The 22,748-nt window shown below is 48.8% G+C and overlaps 1 protein-coding gene and 1 gene segment (V, D, J or C); one reads left to right on the top strand and one right to left on the bottom strand.

Moving 5' to 3' along the window:
• Window positions 1-975, bottom strand: LOC123348452 (olfactory receptor 6X1-like). Its single transcript, XM_044985996.1, has one exon. It carries the CDS (start codon window positions 973-975, stop codon window positions 1-3), a length of 975 nt encoding a protein of 324 aa, XP_044841931.1.
• A 2,742-nt stretch (window positions 976-3,717) lies between these two features.
• LOC123347561 lies at window positions 3,718-9,128 on the top strand. The segment is given in 2 exon segments: window positions 3,718-3,739; window positions 8,758-9,128. Coding segments are annotated over 2 exon segments (393 nt in total).
• Window positions 9,129-22,748: the final 13,620 nt, after the last annotated feature.

Raw genomic sequence — 22,748 nt, 5'->3', positions numbered from 1 at the left:
CTAATTTATACCAGCTGAGCATCTTTCCATCTCATTCTTCATCAAACACTTTTTTGTACACACTGCTTTTTTCAAGGCCTCTTTGACTTCCTTGTTCCTCAGCGTGTAGATAAAGGGGTTCAGGAGGGGAGTGATGACCGTGTTCAGCACAGAAACCACCTTGTTCAGCTCCAGTGAGGAGCCCACCTTTGGCCTCACGTACATGAAGATGACGGTCCCATACAGTATAGAGACCACCGTGAGATGGGAGGCACACGTGGAAAATGCCCTCTGCCTCCCGCTGTTGGAAGGGATCCGCAATACGGCCGATATGATGAAAACATATGATATCGTGGTGAAGGAGAAGGAGCTCAAGAGAACGAAGGCAGCCACTGCAAACACTATCTGCTCTAGGAAGCGGGTGTCGGCACAAGCCAACTTCAGCAATGGGGCCACATCACAGTAGAAGTGGTTAATGAGGTTTGGGCCACAGAAGGGGAGTTGGCAAACCAGGATGGTCTGCAGGAAGACAGTCAAGAAGCCACCCAACCATGACCCCAGGGCTAGCCGGAGGCATAGCCCATGGCTCATGATAGCTCCATAATGTAAGGGGTCACAGACAGCCAAGTATCGGTCAAAGGACATGGCAGCCAGCAGGAAAAACTCGGTAGCACCCAGGAAGAAGTGGAAAAAGGCTTGTGTCAAGCAGCATGGGAGGGAGATGGACCTCGTCTGGGTCAAGAAATTAGCCAGCATCTTTGGCACCAGCGTGGTGACGTACCAGATCTCAAGGAAGGAGAGGTTCCCCAGGAAGAAATACATGGGGGTGTGGAGACGAGGCTCACAGATAACAATAACAATGATGAGAACATTCCCGATGATGGTGAGTATGTACATGAGCAAAACCACCATGAAGAGAGAGATCTGCAGCTCTAGGGACACAGGGAACCCACGGAGGATAAATTCCATCACTAAGGTTTGGTTTCTGACGTGCATCGTTTGTAGGGAAATTCTCACTCTGATCCCCTTTGCCTGTAACAAATAATAAAATTATTTTTCAGGGTGATCTGCACTTGACCCCTCTCAGTCTCTGGGTTATGTCTTCATTGTATTTTTTTAAATCTAGTGTGTTCTTAACTCAGTTAGGTAACTTGGGTTCAAATAACAGCGAAGACACAGCTTAGCAGCTCAAGTCCAAGGCCAAGGTACAAGCTGATTAAACCTACAGGCTTCAAATCAAGCTGAGTTGCTGTCCAGGGCCGATGCAAGGAAGTTTCATGCCCTAGGCAAAACTTCCACCTTGCGCCACCCCCCCCAGCCACGCCCACCCGCAGCTCCCCACGGCAGCAGCAGCTAACCCCACCTGCCACGGCAGCTAACCCAGCCCCCCCACCTCTGGGGGAGCCCCCCTGGTGGCAGCTACCCCCCTGCAGCTAACCCCGCCCAGGGAGCCCCCCCCATGCGGAAGCTGACCCCGCCCCCTCCACGGCAACTAACACCACCCGGGGAGCCCGCCCCAGCTCTCCTCTGCTCCGCCTCCTCCGCTGAGCCTGGGAGGGGAGGAGAATTAGAGCGGCGTCGGCATGCTCAGTGGAGGAGGCAGAGTGGAGGTGATCTAGGGCGGGGAGCTGTTCCTCTGTGCGCCCTCCTCCCGTTACTGCAGGTGGCCCTCCCCAGCTCACCTCCACTCCATCTCCTCCTCTGAGCAGGCTCTTAGGCACCCCCAACCACTAGCCACCCTAGGCAGCCGCTTAGTTTGCCTAGTGGTTGCACCGGCCCTGGCTGTGCCTCCATTGCTACGTTAGCGTTAAGAATACACCTCTTTTCATTTGTAACAGCGAAGAGGACATGCCCTCGGGGTGCAAACCCTCCAGTTACGGGCCCTGTGCCTTCGTCTTAGGCTAGAGCCCTCCGGTTCTTCCACTCTTCAACCAAGGGCTTGTATACACTTAACATTGCAGCTGCAGCGCTTCAGCGTAGACACGAACTATGCCACCGGGAGGGGTTCCCCCGTCCGCGTGGGTAATCCGCCTCCCCGAGAGGCGGGAGCTAGGTCGACGGGAGGGGTTCCCCTGTCCGCGTGGGTAATCCGCCTCCCCGAGAGGCGGGAGCTAGGCCGACGGGAGAGGTTCCCCTGTCCGTGTAAGTAATCCGCCTCCCCGAGAGGCGGGAGCTAGGCCGACGGGAGGGGTTCCCCTGTCCACGTAAGTAATCCGCCTCCCCGAGAGCCGGGAGCTAGGTCGACGGGAGGGGCTCCCCCGTCCGCGTGGGTAATCCGCCTCCCCGAGAGGCGGGAGGTAGGCCGACGGGAGGGGTTCCCCTGTCCGCGTGGGTAATCCGCCTCCCCGAGAGGCGGGAGCTAGGTCGACGGGAGGGGTTCCCCTGTCCGCGTGGGTAATCCGCCTCCCCGAGAGGCGGGAGCTAGGCCGACGGGAGGGGTTCCCCTGTCCGCGTGGGTAATCCGCCTCCCCGAGAGGCGGGAGCTAGGCCGACGGGAGGGGTTCCCCTGTCCGCGTGGGTAATCCGCCTCCCCGAGAGGCGGGAGCTAGGCCGACGGGAGGGGTTCCCCTGTCCGCGTGGGTAATCCGCCTCCCCGAGAGGCGGGATCTAGGCCGACGGGAGGGGTTCCCCTGTCCGCGTGGGTAATCCGCCTCCCCGAGAGGCGGGAGCTAGGCCAACAGAAGAATTATTCCATTGACCTAGAGCTGTTCAACATGGGGACATAGGTCATCTTAACACCACCGTTCGGGGGTGGGGGGCTTCACACCTCTGACCAATTTAGTTAAACTGACCTAATGTTCTAGCACCCACCAGGCCTGAGTTGCACAGATCAGTGCCCCATCCCATGCACTGTCTGAGATTGCTCAGCATAATTGATCGGATTTGACCCCCCTCCAAGCCTTCCATTCAGGAGCTGTGACCAGCCTGTGTGTGTACAGCGACTCAAACAGCCTCATCCAAATGGATTACAGCGGCGCAGGAAATTGTTTTGCCATCACATGAATATTTTCAAGATTTAACAAAAAATCCAGCTCCTTATAAAGATGAAGCCACAATGTTTCAAGTTTGTTTTTTAAAACTAAACAGAGACAGACGGACAGTGAGAGATAAACCTCAGTCTCTTATACAAAGTGGAACATTTCCAACAGAGGAGAGAGAGGCTGTATACACCTGTGGTTAATGCACTTGGCTTAGATGTAAGAGTGCCTGGTTCAAACCCCTTCTCCAAATGAGCCAGATCAAAAACTTGAACCTGGGTGTCCCATATCCCAGCCAAGTGCCCTAAACACCCACCAGTTCTCAGCCTCATGTTTCCTGTTCTGCGGTTTCAGCCAGAAGTTTCCTCCTGGACCTGAGAAACCTTCCCAGCAAAACTTCTGTGGAAACCAACACTTTCCCACAAAAAGATTTGGTTTCAACAACTTGGAATGTTACAATGAAAAGCTGTTTCATTGAGAAATTCCTGACCTGCTCTACTCAACAGTAGGAATGAAGCATAAAAAGAGAAAAGGGGTTTCAACACCAACAGTATCTACACGTCTCCCCCTCCCCGCAAAGCTTAGGTCGCCCTTACTCATCTCATGTATCCCCCACTTCCCAGACTGGGGGAAGGGCCGAGATCTCTGCCTCTCTCTCGAGCTTCAGGGCCTCCAGTTTTTCTCCACCCCAAAGTTTTGTTTCAGATTCCCACCAGGATTTCCCTCGCCATTGGGTCATTCCAGGGGTATTGAACTCAGCATGGTCACAGATGGGAAAGCAAGTGAGCTTCAGAGGGGACAGTACCTATCAGTAAATGGATGGCTATTGGCGATGGAGAAGGATAGGTTAGACCTTCACCTTCACTGACTGCAGTGGAACTACATGGATTTATACAAGCTGCAGCCTGATCCACACTATTTAAATATGATAATCCAGAACTCAGATCTGTCTATCCCCATACACACACAATCCATCCACCTACTTTTCCAATACACACTCATCTCTTTCTTCTCATAGATTAAGAGATGAGTGTCTCTATCTATCTATCCATCCATCCTCATCGGAGGTGGTCAGGAATTTCTTGACAAAGTTTTCTTCATCAGAGAATGCTGTTTAATCAAAACTGATTTTTTTTATTGGAAGCATCTCAGTTTCAATTAATTAAATTTTCATGGGGAAGATTTCTCAGGTCCTGGATGGAATTTCTGGTCAAAACCACGAGAGAGGGAGAAAGCAAGGCCTAATATGAGCCAATACCCTACTGGTTAGGACACCTTTGGGGGGGATATAGGAGACCTAAGTGAAAATCCTTATTCAGCCTTATTCACAGCTGGGACCGAAAGCGGTCTCTCAGCTGTGTGTTCCAGCCACCTGACAGTTCTAGGTTGGGTCTCCATTTTTAATGGAAATGTTTAAAAGATCTCTTTTTGGAAAAATAGAATTTATTTTATTTCACACTGAGAACAGGTTTTCCATCCAGCCCAAATTCCCCTTAAACACTCATCTATCTCTGTCTACCATCCCATATACACTCATCTATCTCTGTCTACCATCCCATATACACTCATCTATCTCTGTCTACCATCTCATATACACTTACCTGTCTGGATGAATGAATGTTTAGAGTCTAAGTGTTTTCTGTTGCTTGTAATATGGCAAAATAATTCAACACAATATACTCACATTATATTTTTATTCTTTTCTATTTCTCTTTATTGAAGAGAATTTCCTGAGACGTTATCTCTTGGGGAACCTTTAATTCAGAGCTAGTCACACAAAGTGCAAGATGGTTCCTCGAAGAAAATACATTGAAAATGTCATTCAAAACTGAAAGGAGCTATTTCACTGAACTGGTGATAAATTCACACTGATTATTTTAAACATATCCTTGAATTTCATGGTTTATGGAACTGCACTTGTCTCAATGCATCAGGATTTGAATACAGAGCCTCATGCAAAAGCAAACAGTGAGTACAAACAGATAAGTTTCACCATGTATCTGTTGAGAATATTTCATTTTTAGGCAGGCTGAAATACATTTAAATAACTCACCTGAGAACCAGCAACAATGGAAACCGTTCAGCTACAGATTCCTTGCAGTTCTCCTTGGACACGCAATATAGTAGATCCTTAGTGTGGTGTGAATACTAACTACGGCAGCAAAACTCAGAAGTACAACAAAAAGCTGCTCATCTAGCTGCTCAGCAGTGTAAGGATATGGTAGGGTGACCAGAGAGCAACTGTGAAAAAACGGGATAGGGTGGGGGGTAACAGGGGCCTATATAAAAAAAGTCCCAAAAACCAGGACTGTCCCTATAAAAACGGGACATTTGGATACCCTAGGACACAAGACTATAGCATGGACCTGTGTCAGAGTGATAGGGTCTGGTTGTTAATGTTTGCAGAACACTGAAGATTTAAGGTGCGTTATACCTGGCAGTCATTGTTACCTTTATATGGCACCTCATTACCATTGATCCTCAGCTTGAAGACTTCACCTGGGAATTGAAAATTAGATCCTCATTTTCTGCCTGTGTGTTAGGAGAAACAAACAATGTAAAAATTTAGTCTCCACGGGAAAAGAGGGAGGATCAGTGACTGAAAATCTTGCATTGGAGCAAACATTCATTTGGGGGTTGACATAAGTAAACTATGAACCATCAGCTAATAAGAACTCCGCCCCCCCCCCGCACCCTTGGACAATTTGCAAATAGCAAATGAGCAGAACCATAATGAGCTTGCAGTACTAGTTTTGCCCTGGGTTGGGGGTTTCCCACTGAGCACTGAAGCAGACTTTCTTGGATTCTGCTTGTTAAGTCGTATTATTGTTTGATGCAGTTTCATTGCAAACCTTTCCATGTAACTACAGTATCAAATCTCACACACCAGCTTTTCTGGGTTACTCTCCCCCCCACCCCAAGTTCATTAGTGCTAAGGATGGAAAGATCACACTTTAGGAAGATCCCACTCACACATTGTTTATAGAGAACGAACGAAATGCTACGTGGAACATTCTACATCAGTTTAATATGTTAAGGCCTGAAGGGACCGTTAAACAATCTCATCTAACCTCCTGCATAACCCAGTTATTTAACCCAACAGTTTGCCTTCGGCTGAGGCACATCCTCCGGAAAAGCATCTAGGTGGAACTGAAGACCTCCAGGACTGAACATAAGCCAAACCAGAACAAGCCTGATTTACACTGAAATCAGAGCGGCGGCAGAGGGTTTAACAACCTTTAGGGGAGTGGTCTCACCCCTGTGGCGCCTCCTGCTGGTCACCCATGGGAATTAGCTCTTCAAGCATCCTGGAGCGCCCCCTGCAGGCTGGTGATCTGCCTTACCACTGGCCCCCATGTCCCTCCCAGGACCCCAGGACCCCTTTCTCTGGGCTGCTGCCCCCCTGGCAGTGCCCTCCCACCCACTAACCCCACCTCACCTCAGCGTAAGGCTACTGCCAGTCCCCATCCAGCCCCCCTCCCTGGGGCAGACGGCAGTGTCAGCCACTCATCACAGGCAAGGGTGGGTTGGACCTGCTGCCTCTCTCTATAGCTGGGCTGCCCCTCTGCAGCCCCGGTACTGGTCTTAGGCCCTCAGCTAGGCCCACAGCCTGGGGCTTTCCTAGGCCGGAGCTCCCCAGCTCCTCTAGCCTTCCCCCAGCCCTGCGCCACTCCCAGGCCCCTGCTCAGCTCCCTGCAGCCAGGCCCTTCTCCCTCTACCAGCAGAGAGAGACTCCTGAGCTTCTGCCTGCCCTGGCCTTCTTATAAGGCCCCCTTAGTCTGTTTGGGGCATGGCCCCAGCTGCAGCCACTTCCCCCCATCAGCCAGGGCTTTGCTCCCTTCCCCAGCCCCAGCCCTCTGCAGGGCTTTTCCAGCCCCTTCAGGCTGGAGCGGATGCTCCGCCCGCTACATAACCCTTTTGCAATGGTTTAACTAACTCAGTATAAAATCCCACCTCATGTTAAACCGGCACAACTCTATGCAAACACACTCTAGAGAGTCACTGTTCTGAGAGGCTTTTGCAGGCTGGGCTATTTATCTGTCCCGCATCACTGTAGTGTCTGAGCGCCGCACAGCCGTGCGTGCATTTAGCCTCTCCACAGCCCTGGGAAGTACGGCAATTCTACTATCCCCGTTTAATAAATGGGGAAACTGAGGCACAGATCCCCAGGGTCACAGAGTTGGGGGTTGAACAGGGAACACATTCCCCATCTCCCAAGCCCTTGGGTAGATCCCAAACCAAGACAGGATTCATCTGAATTCAAAGCTCAATCACAGTATCCCCTTACACAGCTTGTTCCTGGGCTATTTCCCTCCTCTGCAGCAGAGAGATAGGAAAGGAGCATGTGTGAACCTTTCCAGACCCATTGACATTACTGTTGGCTTTAAATGGACACCAGAGGGAGGCAAAGGACTAGAAAAGAGGATAGGGCTGCTCTGTTTCACAGCGATACAATTCACACCTGTTTTTGTTCTGCAGCAGAATTCATGCAGAGGAAACCCCCTCGCATTGGCCACATCCTCTCCTAGCCCCGCAGGCTTCCCACAGCGGACAGCGCACTCCTGAAGTCAATGGGTTTTTGCCCACTCCACAAGCCCAGAGTTTGATAGTGAATCCCATTCATCCCCTACTTTCCATGTTCTCTGTATTCATTTTACTCCTACACGGACATTCCTTATTGGCTTGTATTTATAGTTTGGAGGATGCTTGAAACCTAACTGAAGTGCTCTATGCAAATCCAGTGACAAGCCAGCCTATTAAAAGGCAAGCAAACAGGAATATTCGCTGGGAGAATTGGCACCCAAGTCATTCTCCACAAAGGTGTATCTGAGCTCTTAGAGGCGTATATCCCAAATCTGCAATATGATTCCAATCATTCTCTGGTTTTCCCTTTCAGAAATCTTTTCAGGTCAGCATTTTTCTTCCTTTTTTTAAAGTTTAGTTTATGCAAAACTGGAAATTCTGGCAAAGACTTTCAGATGTTGGTGCTGAGAATTAAGATTTTGACTTACTTTGGAAGCACAATTGCCATTAAAATGAATGAGAGGTGCTTGACCAATTATCACCATATGCAGCTTTGAAAAATCATTCCCTAGGGCTGGTATTTTTCCAAAGGAGCCTAGGGAACTTATGCACCCAAATCCCACTGAAAGTCGGTGAGAGTTAGGTGCCTAAATGCCTTACACTACTTTGAACATCCCAATGCTAAATCTTCATTTAGACGTATAATTGACTCCACCAGCTTCCATGGATTTACACTAGAGCCGTTTTGGGCTCAAGCAATTCTGAAGACATTTGCTTATTTAGATGCCCAATGTGAATTTAGGGCCAGATTTTTAAAGCTATTTAGACACCTAAATGTGCAGATAGACACCTTTGAAAAATCACACTAGGCCCCTAACACCTGTCCCTCACTTTTTTCAATGTGAGTTAAGACACCTTGGTGGAAACCCCACTAGGTCTCCAACTACATCTTTACCCCATAAAGACCTTTAAATATTGGCCCTTAAGGAGGCTAGAGTAAAAAGTTTGAAAGTGATTACATGAGTTAGGCGCACAAGTCCCAATGAACGCCAATGGGATTTAGGCTTCTGAGTCTTTTAAGTGCTGTTAGAAATTAACTTTAGGCCCAATGTTGGGATTTCCAGAGACCCCAAGGGAGTTAGACACCAAAATCCTATTGATTTCAATGGGATATGGACACCCAACTCTTCGGAAGTTTGACACGCCCAGCCCCAAGAAATGAAAATCTTGGATAAATTTTTTTAGAATATTAACTACCATAATTCTGTCTTTACAGGGATCAAGGCAGTTGTACAACTAGCAGAGTTGGGAGAGGATGTGAGAAAACCGGGAGATGCTCTCCGCTTCTCCTGCAAAGCCTCTGGGTTCACCGTCAGCAGCTACTGGGTGAATTGGGTCCATCAGGCTCCTGTGAAGGGACTGGAGTGGGTGTCCACGGTTACCAGTGATGGCAGCCAAGCCTACTACTCCCCGGCTGTTCTTGGGAGGTTCACCGTCTCCAGGGACAATCCCAGCAGCTTGAAACCTGAAGCCACTGCCGTGTGTTACTGTTCCCGACACACAGTGAGGAAAACCAGGTTATTGTCCTTGCAAGAGCACATCAAGCATGTGTTAGCAAAGGGAGCGGCGGTGGAGCAGAAATACTGAAGAAGCTGAAAGGTTTTTAGTAGGATTGTGGCAGGAAAAAGAAGTCACTGAGCTTCCTATGGACATTGTTCGTTAGTCACCAGTTATTCATGCAGTACTTACATGGGGGTCAGCCTCAGATCTTTGAGAGGATGGTATAAGAACCAGTCCCTAGGCAGATGTGATATAATCTGTCACTAAATAGGTCTCATCCTGGTGTCTAATAATAAAATAAATCCTGTTTACACCAGCAAGGGAAAAATAAGTGTAACTCACTTTTAAACATCACAGAGGTAGATGCCTTTTTCTAAAAAAATCTCTGACCAGGTGAAGTGCCCACATGATAGCAGCAGAGGGCTGAGAATGAAAAATGTGATGGCTATTCCACATGTGGCAGCAGGGGGGCGGGAATTATCAAGGAAGTATAGATAGAAATATTTGTGGAAAACCTTTGGGGAGCCCATGGGGGACTGGGAGATATAGGAAGGCTGTGAAAGATGCCAGGAGGGCCTAGAATCCTATGTCAAGATTTCACGGTGGTGCCTTGCCTCTTCGCTTTCTGGAAGGGAGGAGAAGTCAGCAGCCCTTGACTTAGTCCAGAAATAAAGCCCTGGAAACTTGAGCTTCATTTTCCAGAGGAGCCTAAGAGTGGGGGATGCCTAACTTTGCATACGGAGTGTCTAAATCTCTTCTAGCCCTTTGAAAATTCCAGCCTCTGAAGCCAACCTGAACAGTTGAAAACTGAATCCTGAGATTTATAGATTTCAAAGCCAGAAGGGACCATTAAAATAATCTAGTCTGATCTTCTGCATAGCATAAGAACATAAGAACGGCCACAGTGGGTCAGACCAAAGGTCCATCTAGCCCAGTGTCCTGTCTAACGACAGGGCCAAGTGCCAGGTGCCCCAGAGGGAATGAACAGAACAGGGAATCACCAAGTGACCCATCCCCTGTCGCCCATTCCCAGCTTCTGGCAAACAGAGGCCAGGGACACCATCCCTGCCCAGCCTGGCTAATAGCCATTGATGGACCTGTCCTCTGTGAACTATCTAGTTCTTTTTTGAACTCTGTTATGGTCTTGGCCTTCACAACATCCTCTGGCAGAGCTCTACAGGTTGACTGTGTGGTGGTGTGAAGAAATTCTGCCTTTTGTTTGTTTTAAACCTGCTGCTTATGAATTTAATTGGATAACCCCTAGTTCTTGTTTTATGAGAAGGAATAAATAACACTTCCTTATTTACTTTCTCTGCACCAGTCATGATTTTAGAGACCTTTATCAAATCCCCCCTTAGTCGTCTCTTTTCCAAGCTGAAAAGTCAGCACAGGCCAGAGAACCTCACCCAGCGATTCCCATGTCAAACCCATAACTTGTGGTCGAGTTAGAGCAAATGATGAACCGAGAAACAGCAGAATTTCATGGGGAGGGGGCTGATGGTTATTTTGTAGTCATCCTAATGCAAATGTGAGTTCCTTTTTCTCTATTAAAGACTGCCTGGAACAGTTTCTTTCTGAAGAAGGCTACCCATTGCGATTGCCTTCTCCTCCTGCCAAATATTTTGCTGTTGTTCATATACACCACCATGTGTACCTTCGTTTGTCTCTCCATACTGCTGAGCTGCTGTGCTGGTAGGTAGAGTTGTCTGGCACCCAGAGAAAAGTCTCTTTCTGGCAAATGCTTTGAATGATAAAGGATTTATGAACTACAGCACCCGAGTAGTGACAGCACCTTGAGCTCCACTAGGGTCTTCAAGGGTACATCTGCACAGCCTTTTGGAGTAACCTTCCAGCCTGGATCCACAAACAGCCTTGGGAGGGGCCACAGCAGCTCAGCTCCGGCCCAAGCTGCACCTACAAAGTGCTGTTTATACAGCTATTTTTACAGAGCTAGTGTGAACCCCACTAGTCCTAGTCTGCAGAACCAGGCTGGGAAGCTCACTCCAAAATGCTGTGTAGATTGACCCTTAATGGGTTTTCTTTAAGGAAACTTTTTATGGCTTTTTTCTAGCCACATATTCACATGAACGAGCTATTCATCCACCCATCCTTCTGCAGTCTGTCTCTGAAATCTTCTAAAATATCTATCTTGCTATCATCTTCAGTTGTCCAGAGCCAAGTGTCCTTGATTCAACCAATTGCTGAAGTTAAAAGGCCGGGAGAGTCCCTGAAGGTGCCTTGCAAGTTCTCTGGCTCCAATTTCACCAAATACTGGATGCAATGGGTCTGGCAAGCAGGTGAGATTGGACTGACCTGGATCGGAGAAGTCAGCACGAATGGGGTATCAACGAATGTGCTGCAGTCTCTTCGGCCACGGTTCAGCATCACAAGGGATAACACCAACAACATGGTTCACCTAGAAATGAGGAACTTGCAGGCGGATGACAGTGCAACGTATTACTGTGCTGCCCACTGTATCGCAGGCTAGTACAAGAACCCAGAGGCTAATGCCACTCAATCTACCGCAGAATCCTCAGCATTAGGAGCTTCTATTACTGAGCTGTATGCCTGGCCCAAAGGACGTTGAGTCAATGGGAGTCTTTCTATTGACTTCATTGGTCCTTGACTCAGATCCATTATGTTCATAGGCCAGAAGGAACCATTAGTTCATCTAGTCTGATCTTCTCCATAACCCAGGCCAGAGAATTTCACCTAGTTACCTCTGGATTGAGTCCAATACTTTGTGTTTGACTAAAGTATCTTCCAGAAAGGCATCCTCTCTTGATCGGAAGACCTTGAGAGATGGAGAATCTGCCATTTCCTTGTTGCAAAAGTTAATCATCCTCCCTGTGTCAAACATTTGGATTTCTACTTGGAATGTCTGGCTTTAAATTCCAGTCATTGGTTCTTATGTCTTTATCCAGAATGTTAAAAGATGCCTTTAGCTCAGTGGTTCTCAAACTGGGGCCACCACTTGTGTAGGGAAAGCCCCTGGAAGGCCGGGCTGGTGTGTTTACCTGCCCCATCTGCAGGTCCGGCCGATCACAGCTCCCACTGGGTGCGGATCGCTGCTCTGGGCCAATGAGGGCTGCTGGAAGCGGCGGCCAGTAAGTCCCTCGGCCTGCGCTGCTTCCCACAGCCCCCATTGGCCTGGAGCAGCGAACCGCAGCCAGTGGGAGCCAGGATCGACCGGACCTGTGGACGAGGCAGGTAAACACACCAGCCGAGACCACCAGGGGCTTTCCCTGCACAAGCAACGGCCCCAGTTTGAGAACCACTGCTTTAGTTCCTGATATTTTCTCCCCAGGAAGGTACTTAGCCTGAAACATCAGCAGTCTCTTACCACTCATAAATTTGATCCTGTGAATAGGGTACTGGAATATGAGTTGGCTTGGCAGAGTTCAAGTTTTATTTTGCTATAATTTCAGGTATCAATATTTATTTTAAGGGGTTTTTTTGTTTGTTTTTTTTACCTAAATATTCACAGTTGGGGGATTGGACACATTAAATAATAGTAGCTGTTGAGATTCAAAAAGTTAAAGAGTTAAACACAAATGGTCAACATCCTGTCAAAATATACAATGTAACGATTCTTAAATCAAACTAAGTTCACAAGCAGCATTTCTCTTACTTTGCCTAGCTGTAAATTTCAGCTATTATCAATGGAAATATTTTTGATCTGTGTGTGCACAGTGAATACAACATTTACTGATAAAAGTCTAATACTTCCAAACGTAACTAGGAGGCAAGAGAATTGGCGTCTATTCTTGTCTCTGCCGTGCATGGGCTTTGAGATCTTGGGAAACTCGCAGGAAGGGACCTTGTGGGTCAGTGAGTCCAGTTCCTTCTCTCCCAGGCAACCCCGTCACATAACCTGGCTCATAAATTCATCAAGCTCCATCTTAAAACAACTTAGTTATTTTGGCCTCACTATCTCTAGTGGGAGGCTGGCCTAGACCCTCACCCCTTTATTTCCCGTCGAAATGTGTCCGTGGTCAGTTTGTCTCCATTGTTCTTTGTGCCCCTTTGCCCTTATTAGTTCTTCTCTCTCCTCGGTGTTGGCCCCCACCCCGGATGTATTCGTAAGCCTCTGAACTTCTGTTTTCCCTCCCATCCCTTGTCTGTTCACAGCATAAACTCTTTGGGATGGGGAATATCTATGTACATATCCGTGCCTAGGTACAGGGGGTCCCAGTTTCTATTAGGCCCCTAGGTGCTACCATAATTCAAACTAATTCTGTGGGACAAAGCCACATCTTCTGTCGATGTGAATTCTGCTAACATTTCCTCGGTGAAATCTACCATACCGCTTCCGATGGACATTGTTAGTTAGTCACCAGTTATTCATGCAGTACTTACATGAGGGTCAGCCTCAGATCTTTGAGAGGACGGTATAAGAACCACTCCCTAGGCAGATGTGGTATAATCTGTCACTAAATAGGTCTCATCCTGGTGTCTAATAATTAGAGATTGGCTTAAACTCTGAAGCAAGAGGCTTAACAGCCCGTCCAGATTTTCTGTTGCCATTATGTATGATAATTCTGGACACTTTTCTGCTTGAAGAGTTCAAGGCTGCAGTTTATGCACTGGTCTGAGATCCAGGGGAAGCCAGGTTCATTTACAGAACTCGAGTCTGACAGATACCATGTGTGGCCTTAGATGAATCATCTGTGCCTTGGCTTCACCCATCTGCCAAAGGAGGAGAGTAGTTTGTATTTGCAGCACTGCCCCACAGATCTCTTTGTGCAGGACAAAAGTGAAAGGGTCTGTTCCCTGCACAGAAAATTTTGCTATGTCACATCTAATCTAGTGCTTTCCAGAGTGCATCAGACAAACTCCACCCTGTCATGCTCCGTGACTTTTAAGGTTACAGCATTACCCATATGCAAATGAGGTAGGGCCATTTCCTCTTTAAAACCTCAGTGGGAAATGTCACCAGCAAAAGGAATTTGCTTCCTTTTCCTCCTCAGAGGCTCTTATCCAAGCAAGCATGACCCCCTTGCTAAGCTTCCTCTTCTTAGCAGCTGTGTTAGCAGGTAAGAATGAGCAAAGGCATCTTATGCTGTCTGGAGGATTGGAGCACTCCATTTCCATTCAAATGAGTGGGAACTGGCATTCAGATCCCCTAGGAGACATAAAAATAGCATTAGCAGAAGTCAGAGTAGTGGAATTAGTATTAACGTGGACATGCCGGTTGATATTAGAACAGCAGTATTTCAAAGAGCCAGATGAGACGGGGTCTCTCGTGATAGCCCCTATACAAAGCGAGCTGTAAGCGCTGTCCCCACTAAGTGCCTAGCTTTGGATTTTCAAAGCTGCCTGCGGGGTGGGCCCCACAATTCCCATTTATATGAGTGGGACTTGGACAGCTGTATGCGCTGGCTGGCTTTGAAAATCTCACCTTGCCTAGACAAGGCAGAGTAAGGGCAGGTGTCTGGCAGGGTGGGGGAAATGTGGGGCAGCTAAAGGACTCATTAATTCTTGCTCTTTATCAGCAGGTGTCTGGTCCGAAATCCAGTTTGTCCAGTCTGGGGCAGAAATCAAAAAGCCTGGAGAGTCTATGAAACTGACCTGTAAAGCGTCCGGCTACACATTTAATGAGTACCGGATGAACTGGATCCGACAGGCTCCCGGGAAAGGACTGGAGTGGGTGGCATCCATCAGGACAGATACTTTTGAGACCTTCTATCCCCAAAATCTGAAAGGGCGAGCCACCATCAGCGTGGATGTCCCCCTCAGCACAGCGTATTTGCAAATGAACGGCCTGAAATCTGAAGACACCGCTGTGTATTACTGTGCAAGGCGCACAGTGAGAAGAGACACATCCCTGCCATTCAGAAACCCCGACAGAAAGTGCTCACTGTTGCTGACAGTGGTATCAAAAATGCAGTGCCCCCCAAATGCCCTAATGTCACAGCAAATCTAAAGCCCTGATCCTGGAAACACTTACACACATGCTTACCTTTACTCACATGAGTAGTCACATGAGCTGGGCTTCTCTGTGGGATTTAAGGGAGTTAGATACCTAAATCCTACTGAACTTCACAGGGAGTTATGTGCCTAGTTCCCTTGGGTTCCTTTGCAGTTCCTAGCTCCTGAGTTCAATGGAACTATCCACCTGCACAAGGGAAAGTGTTGACGCCTAAGGGCTAGATTCACAAAACCCCCATTCCGCTGCTGCCCAGTCCTGTAGGCACCTAAGCTTACCCAGCGCCTGAATTCTCACGGTGAAGTTCACTCGGCCCCGGTGCAGGCTGGGAATGTGAAAGGAGGCTCAGGGTACTGAGCTCATAAATACCGTTTATTTCAGTGTCTAGCATCCTTAAGCTCCTTGGTGCTCCTAGCTTTGTGATCTCCCCGTCCACCTACACCAAACCGAACGCACAGACGCAGAGCCAAGGAGGTGTTGGGAAGAAGTTTCCCCTCGTGTGCAGCGATTTCTAGAAGAGGCTGCAAGAGGGTCTCATGCACGTTCCTCTGAAGCAGCTGGTGCTGGAGAAAATAGACTGAACGAGATGGACCGTCGGGTTCTCCCATTTCTTGGGACGTTTCTCCTGAATTCTGTAACCCCTTTTGCCCCCCATCTAGTCCATCCTCAGTGCACCTCAGAACTAGTCCATCTGTTCTTTACAACACAGGGCACGTGTGCGTCTTATACGTTCCAACCAGCAGGGCAAAGATTGAAAATAAAGCTCAGATACTGCAAGGAGCTCTAATAGGACATGTTGGAGTTAAGTTAAGGTGGAGTGGAGGTTCACTTTTCCCTCCACCAAGCACAATGACCTAGGGGAGTTAGGTGCCCAAATCCCATTGTACGGCAATGGGAGTTGAGGGCCTAAAGCCCTTTACTCCCCTAGATCTCAAGAGTTGCGTTCTGTGCCTAAGACGACCGAGCCCCATGCAGAAGAACAGACGAGATGAAGCGGAAGAGCAGTGGGACCCAATGAACAGTGTGTTTACCTGCCCCGTCCGCAGGTCCGGCTGATCGCAGCTCCCACTGGCCGCAGTTTGCTGCTCCAGGCCAATGGGAGCTGCTGGAAGTGGTGGCCAGTAAGTCCCTCGCCCCCGGCCACTTCCAGCAGCTCCCATTGGCCCGGAGCAGCAGTCCGGGGCCAGTAGGAGATGCGATTGGCCGGACCTGCAGATGCGGCAGGTAAACACACTGGCCCGGCCTGCCAGGGGCTTTCCCTACAGAAGCGGCGACCCCTGTTTGGGAAACCCTGAACTATCAGCATTGGAACCGGTTACCTAGGGAGGTTGTGAAATCTCCATCACTGGAGGTTTTTAAGAACAGATGAGGAAAGCTTCAACTAGGGGTGGTCTAGGCATATCTAATCATGCTTCGGTCGCTCGGCTTTATGACCTCTTGAAGTCCCTCGTCCAGCCCTACCTTTCTAGGATTCTCTGAGTTTCTTGTGCTCTGTGACTGAAGCAGAAGGCAGTCAGAGTATTTCACTTCCTTTAGTGACTTTCTCCAGTGGAGGATCCCATGAAGGTATTTGCATTGGCCTGAACCACTGTGGAATCCCATATCGCTAGCACAGTGATATAGGCCGGTGACTTCAGCTGTCAGGCTACTGATGGGCAAATGCACCAGGTTATTGGAGGCGTCTCCGGAGATGGTGAATTGAGGTAATATGGGGTACCTGCACTATCTATACTGGAGACCCACTGCAGTGACTTCCCAGGAGCACGACGGATCCAATCCAGCCAGTTGTTACTGATGAAGAAGCCAGAGGCCTTACAGGACAGACGTACAGAGTCTCCAGGCTTTCTCACATCCCCTCCAGACTCTACCAGCTGGGCCTGTGACTGGGCACCTGAGCGGGGGAACAAAGTGTAGGGAATCGCATCTGGAATTTTCAAAGGGTAAAGTCAATGGAACTAGATACCCCACTTCCTAAGTCCCCTTCGATAAATACCAGTCAACATTCATGTGAGCCCTGCTCCAAACCCCACTCAGACCAATGGAAGTCCTCCCTTTGCCTTTAGTGAACTTTGCACCAGGCCGACAATGCACAATATTGCCAAATATCCCTATAAAATGCAGGAAACCATAATACCTTTAAAGGCCACTAGACTGAAGAGACAATTCAGCCAAAATATGTTGTTGATGCTGGATGAAGAGCTCATGGTGTCTAGACCCCATTAGCTGCCCAGACCCCTCCTTGTGCCCCAGCCATGCAGGTGCACAGATATTAAAGGACTTTGGCAGGGCATTAAGGATATGGATTTGCAGCTCTTCTTTTCATAAGCCATGTTTTAGCTCTAGCCCTCAAGCTGTTTTGGGTATTTCTATTGTTCCCACACGTTGCCTCTGCTTAGACATGTTAGACGTCCTCAAGTCAGCAGGGCCAGATGAAATACACCATAGAATACTTAGAGAACTGACCAAAGAGAACTTCACCATTAACCATTATCTCTGAGAACTCGGAGGAGGACAGGAGAGATCCCAGAGGGCTGGAAGAGGGCAAGTGGTACCTCTCAATAAAAAGCAGAATAAGGGAAACGGAGGAATTATAAACCACTAAACTTAACTTCTGTGCCCAGAAAGAATGGAGCAAATAATCAATTTGCAAGTATCTAGAAGATAAGGTGACAAGTAACAGTTAAAATGGATTTGTCAAGAACAAATTGTGTCAAACTCACCTCATATCCCAGGGCCGCCCAGAGGGGGGGGCAAGAGGGGCAATTTGCCCCAGGCCCCGAGCCCCACAGGGGCCCCCACCAGAGTTTTTTGGGGCCCCTGGAGCGGGGTCCTTCACTCCCTCCGGGGGGCCCGGAAAACTCTTGCGGGGCCAGGCGCAGGAGCTTCTTCTGCTCCGGGTCTTCGCCGGCGGGGGGGGGGGTGTCCTTCCACTCCGGGGCAGAAGGACCCCCCGCTGGCGAATTACCGCCGAAGACGGAGCGGGACCCACCGCTGAAGTTCAGCTCGGTCTTCGGTGGTAATTCAGCGGTGGGGGGCCCTTCCCTTCCAGGACCCGCCACCGAAGTGCCCCGAAGACCCGCAGTGGGGCCCCCCTCCGCCGAATTACCGCCGAAGACCGGGCTGCGCTTCGGCGGCGGGTCCGGCTTTGGCGGTAATTCGGCGGCGGTGGGGGGGGGCCGCCGCGGGTCTTCGGGGCACTTTGGCGGCGGGTCCCGGAACAGAAGGGCCCCCCGCCGCCGAAGACCCCGGGCCCCTGGATTCCTCTGGGCGGCCCTGTCATATCCTCCTTTGACAGAGTAACAAGATCTGTGGATGGGTGGGGGAGAGGTGGGAGCAGTAGATGTGATATATCTCAGTTTCAGTAAGAAATGTGATACTGTCCCAGGTGCCTTCTCATAAACCAACTAGGGAAATATAGTCTGGGTGAGCCTACCATAAGGTAGGTGCACAGCTAGTTAGAAAATGTACTCAGATGGTAGTTCTCAGTGATTCACAGTCAAGCTAGAAGAGCACATCGAGTGGGGTCCCACAGGGATCTCTCCTGGGTCTGGTTCTATTCAATAGCTCCATAAGTGACTTGGATAATGGCAGAGAGAGTACATTATAAAGTTTGCAGATGACACCAATCTGGGAGGGGTTGCAAGCACTGTACAGAACAGGATTAGAATTCAGAGTGATCTTGACAAACCGGAGACATGGTCTGAAATACATAGGCTGCATCCACACTCACTGCCTGTGTAGCTAAACCCAGCAGCGAAAGGCTCTGGCAGGGGGAGGAGCAGTAAATTCCTTCCCAACCCCAAATATCGGTCAGTTGGACCCTGAGCATGTGGGCAAGACCCACCAGCCAGAGCCCTGGGAAAGAATTCCCGGTAGTAACTCAGAGCCCTGCCTGTGTAGTGTCCCATCACTGCCCATTGGGGATATTTGCTACCAGCAGTTGGAGATGTGCCTACAATGGCATGTGGCCATCTCATCATACCCCCACCTCATAAGCTTATCAAGCTCGGTCTTAAAACCAGTTGGGTTTTTTGCCCTCCCACTTTTTTAGTATTAATTCTGGCTGAGATTTTCAAAGTCCCTCAAGGCATTTCGCTGCCTGGTTTATATTAGGAAGAAAGGCAGTTTGGGAAATCTTAACCTGGAAACCTAACTCCTATAGTTACCTCGTCTTCCCTCTCTCCGTCCTACCCCTTTGTTCGCTGCCTGGCTTTAAAGGCTTTTTGAACTGCCTCATGCAAATTAAGTAGGGCAACTTCGCCTTTCAAAAGCCAGAGAACGTCTCCTTCTCTGGCACACCCCAAGTACCCTCCTTCGGGCTGCATATCTTTGTGTGTTCCAGTAGATTTCTGATTCACAAATACATACCATGTGTTTCATTTTTCTTTCCCTGCTGGCAACTCTCTCAGGTAAGCAGCAAAGAATCCTGTGGCACCTTATAGACTAACAGACGTTTTGCAGCATGAGCTTTCGTGGGTGAATACCCACTTCTTCGGAAGTGGGTATTCTGAAGTCTCTCAGGTAAGAACCTCAGGGGCACCTGGGATAAAAGAAGGAAACAAATAGAGCCAAAGGGAACATTCAGTTCAATCTTTGATTCTCCAGAGCACTGAAGAACGTGCTTAGATGCTTTGCTGAATCCTAGTCTCAATCTTTAATATTTGTCTATTTGCAGGTGTCTGGTCACAAATCCAGTTAATCCAGTCTGGAGCAGAAGTTAAAAAGCCAGGAGACTCTGCAAAACTCTCCTGCAAAGTGTCTGGCTACACGTACACTAGCCATGGTATGCACTGGGCAAGGAAGGCTCCAGGAGAAGGACTGGAATGGGTCTCTTCAATTACTAACGGGGCTGGTGACACCACATACTACACAGACTCGGTTAAAGGACGATTCACCATCTCCAGAGACAACACCCAGAACCTGCTGTTCTTGCAAATGACTGGGCTGAAGCCTGAGGACACAGCTGTGTACTACTGTGCCAGATGGGGTGGACACAGTGACAGAGAACGTACCCTTGTTCAATCAAAAACTCCTTAGTGGGAGATTCCAGTTCATCTCCAGGCCACTCGATGGCAGCCGGGGTCTACATTACCTGGCATCCCCTAAAGACATCACCACAGCTGAGGGTGACATCTGTCCTACATGCAAAGACATCTGCAGTGGATAAAACATCGTTTGCTGGGCTAATGCGAGAATACTTTTCTCTCCTGCTGAACATTTCAAACTTACCCTTTATTGAAATTTTCAGGAGAAAAATTCAACTCTCCATCAATGAAAAGGTTTATTTATTTTTGAGGAAAGCGGACCCTTTCTGCAAACATCTTTGTCTAGTCAAAAACCCAATTCCCTTAAAGTTTTGATGGAAAGATTTTGGCCTTTTTCCATAGAAGGATTCTGCTTCAGTAAGGTAAGGAGCAGACAGACAGACAGACATGTGTACATGTTTATATTATTCTTACCTTTTCTACCTACTCCCCCAGACCTACTCCTTTTCTTGTGTCCTTCACCTCTTGCATCTTTCCTTTGACCACGTCCCTGATCCTGAAAGTGGAAGTCAACAGGGCTCCAGAATTTGGATCATCTTGAAGGATTGAGATAAAGGCCCTGATTCAACAAAGCACTCCGCTTAGCATTTCCAATGGATCCCAAGCGACCGTCTCCAGGGGGATAAAAGCCCCAGGGCATGACCGTGGCTGGTCTAGGTCAGCTGGCTGGGACCACAGGACTAAAAATTGCTGTGTAGATGTTGGGGCTGGGGCTGGATCCTGAACTCTGGGACCCTCCATCCTCGCAGGGTCCCAGAGCTCAGGCCCAGCCTGAGACTCAACATCTACACAGCAATTTTTCAGCCCCAAAGCCTGAGTCAGCTGACCCAGGCCAGCAGTGGGTTTATCCCTGTGTAGACAAACCCAAATAGAATTAGAAACCCAGATCCTATTGACCATAAGAGTTTCCATCCTGGTTCAGACAATGGTCCACCTTGCCCGGTATCCTGTCTCTGACAGGGCCAACACCAGAGCTTCAGGGGGAGTGTACGTAACACAGCAATTATGCAGTGCTCCATCCCTGACTTCCACTTCCAGCTTCGGGTTGTCAGAGATTTAGGGTCGTTGCATCCCTGAGCATCTCAGCTAAGAGCCATTGATGGACTTATCCATGAACTTACCATTTTTTACCCTGTTTAGTTTTGGCCATCACAACATCCCATGGAAATGAGTTCCACAGGTTAGCTGTATGTAACGTGGAAAAGTACTTCCTCTTCTTTAGTATTAAACCTGCTGCTTATTAATTTCCTCTTAAATGCAATGGGATTTGGCAGTGTACATCCTTTCTGACCTTTTGAAAATCCCAATCATTGCTAAAATCACTGCTTCAAAAGGAATGTACTTGTCTGTCTTGTCTCTTTAGGCTAGGATTTTCAAAGGTACCAAAGGGAGTTAGGCACCCTGTCCAGTTATGGGATTTGGGCATTTAGCTGCCTTAGGCTTCCTTGCAAACCCTAACCTTAAATTTTAAGGGGGAAAATTTCAAAGGCCCAAATTGCATTGAAAAAAAAATCCATGTGAACTGGCTGCTTATCCCCTATTCATGCCTTTGACAAGGCTCCCTAAACTCCTCACAGCAGGTTCTTTTGAGGGGTGCACACAGCACCTTGCACACTGGGGTCTCTGGTTTGGTTGAGGGCCTTGGGCACTACTGATCTGCCCCCTCCAAATCTTTTGTTGCTCCTCAAGTAACTTGACTTCGTACTTTATCATTCCATTTTCTCTACAGCACATGAGAACAGCAGAGACACCTGGTGGGAATTTAGTTCACAAGGAAGTCCAGGCCACAGGGAATTAGACTGGGTCTTTCAAAGGCAGGGATTCCCAAACAGGGGTCGCCGCTTGTGTAGGGAAAGCCCATGGTGGGCTGGGCCGGTGTGTTTACCTGCCCCGTCTGCAGGTCCAGCCGATCGCGGCTCCCACTGGCCGTGGATCGCTGCTCTGGGCCAATGGGAGCTGCTGGAAGCGGCATGGGCCAAGGGACTTACTGGCCACTGCTTCCTGCAGCTCCCATTGGCCCAGAGCAGCGATCCACGGCCAGTGGGAGCCGCGATCGGCCGGACCTGCAGACGGGGCAGGTAAACAAACCGGCCCGGCCCACCAGGGGCTTTCCCTACACAAGCGGCGACCCCTGTTTGAGAAACCCTGTTCAAAGGGAATTAGGGGAATTCAACCACAAACTACTTTGAATTTTAGAGAGAGGCACCTTTTGAAAATCCATTCTTAACCCTAAACCATACAAAGATCTAAGCACATGAGGCTTGATTTCTAAAGCACACCAATGTATTGCACATTGATTGGTCTGTAATGTTCACCCATGTTCTGTAGTGCACTTTAATGTAGTACTATCCTCCATGAATGTATCTAGTTCTTTTCTGAAGTCTATAACAAGTTTCAAAAAAGAGCTAGATAAGTTCATAGAGGACAGATCCTCAGTGGCTATTAGCCAGGATGGGCAGGGATGGTGTCCCTGGCCTCTGTTTGCCAGAAACTGGGAATGGGCGACAGGGGATGGATCACTTGATGATTCCCTGTTCTGTTCATTCCCTCTGAAGCACCTGCCCTTGACCACTGTCAGCAGACAGGATACTGGGCTAGATGGACCTTTGGTCTGACCCAGTCTGGCTGTTCTTATGTTCTTACTGTTTCAAACAGAAATAAGACCCCTGCAGAGCACATTACTCCACCCTCTGGACAAAGCTTCTAGTTAAATTTACTCATATGAATAGTCCC

The sequence above is a fragment of the Mauremys mutica genome, chromosome 13 (genome assembly GCF_020497125.1).
Source record: "Mauremys mutica isolate MM-2020 ecotype Southern chromosome 13, ASM2049712v1, whole genome shotgun sequence".
Classification (NCBI taxonomy): domain Eukaryota; kingdom Metazoa; phylum Chordata; order Testudines; family Geoemydidae; genus Mauremys; species Mauremys mutica.
This window is presented reverse-complemented; position numbering and strand designations above follow the sequence as displayed.

What these genes read in the sequence shown, in the direction of transcription:
- LOC123348452 (XM_044985996.1), bottom strand. Translation starts at nt 975, where the DNA reads ATGCACGTCAGAAACCAAACCTTAGTGATGGAATTTATCCTCCGTGGG.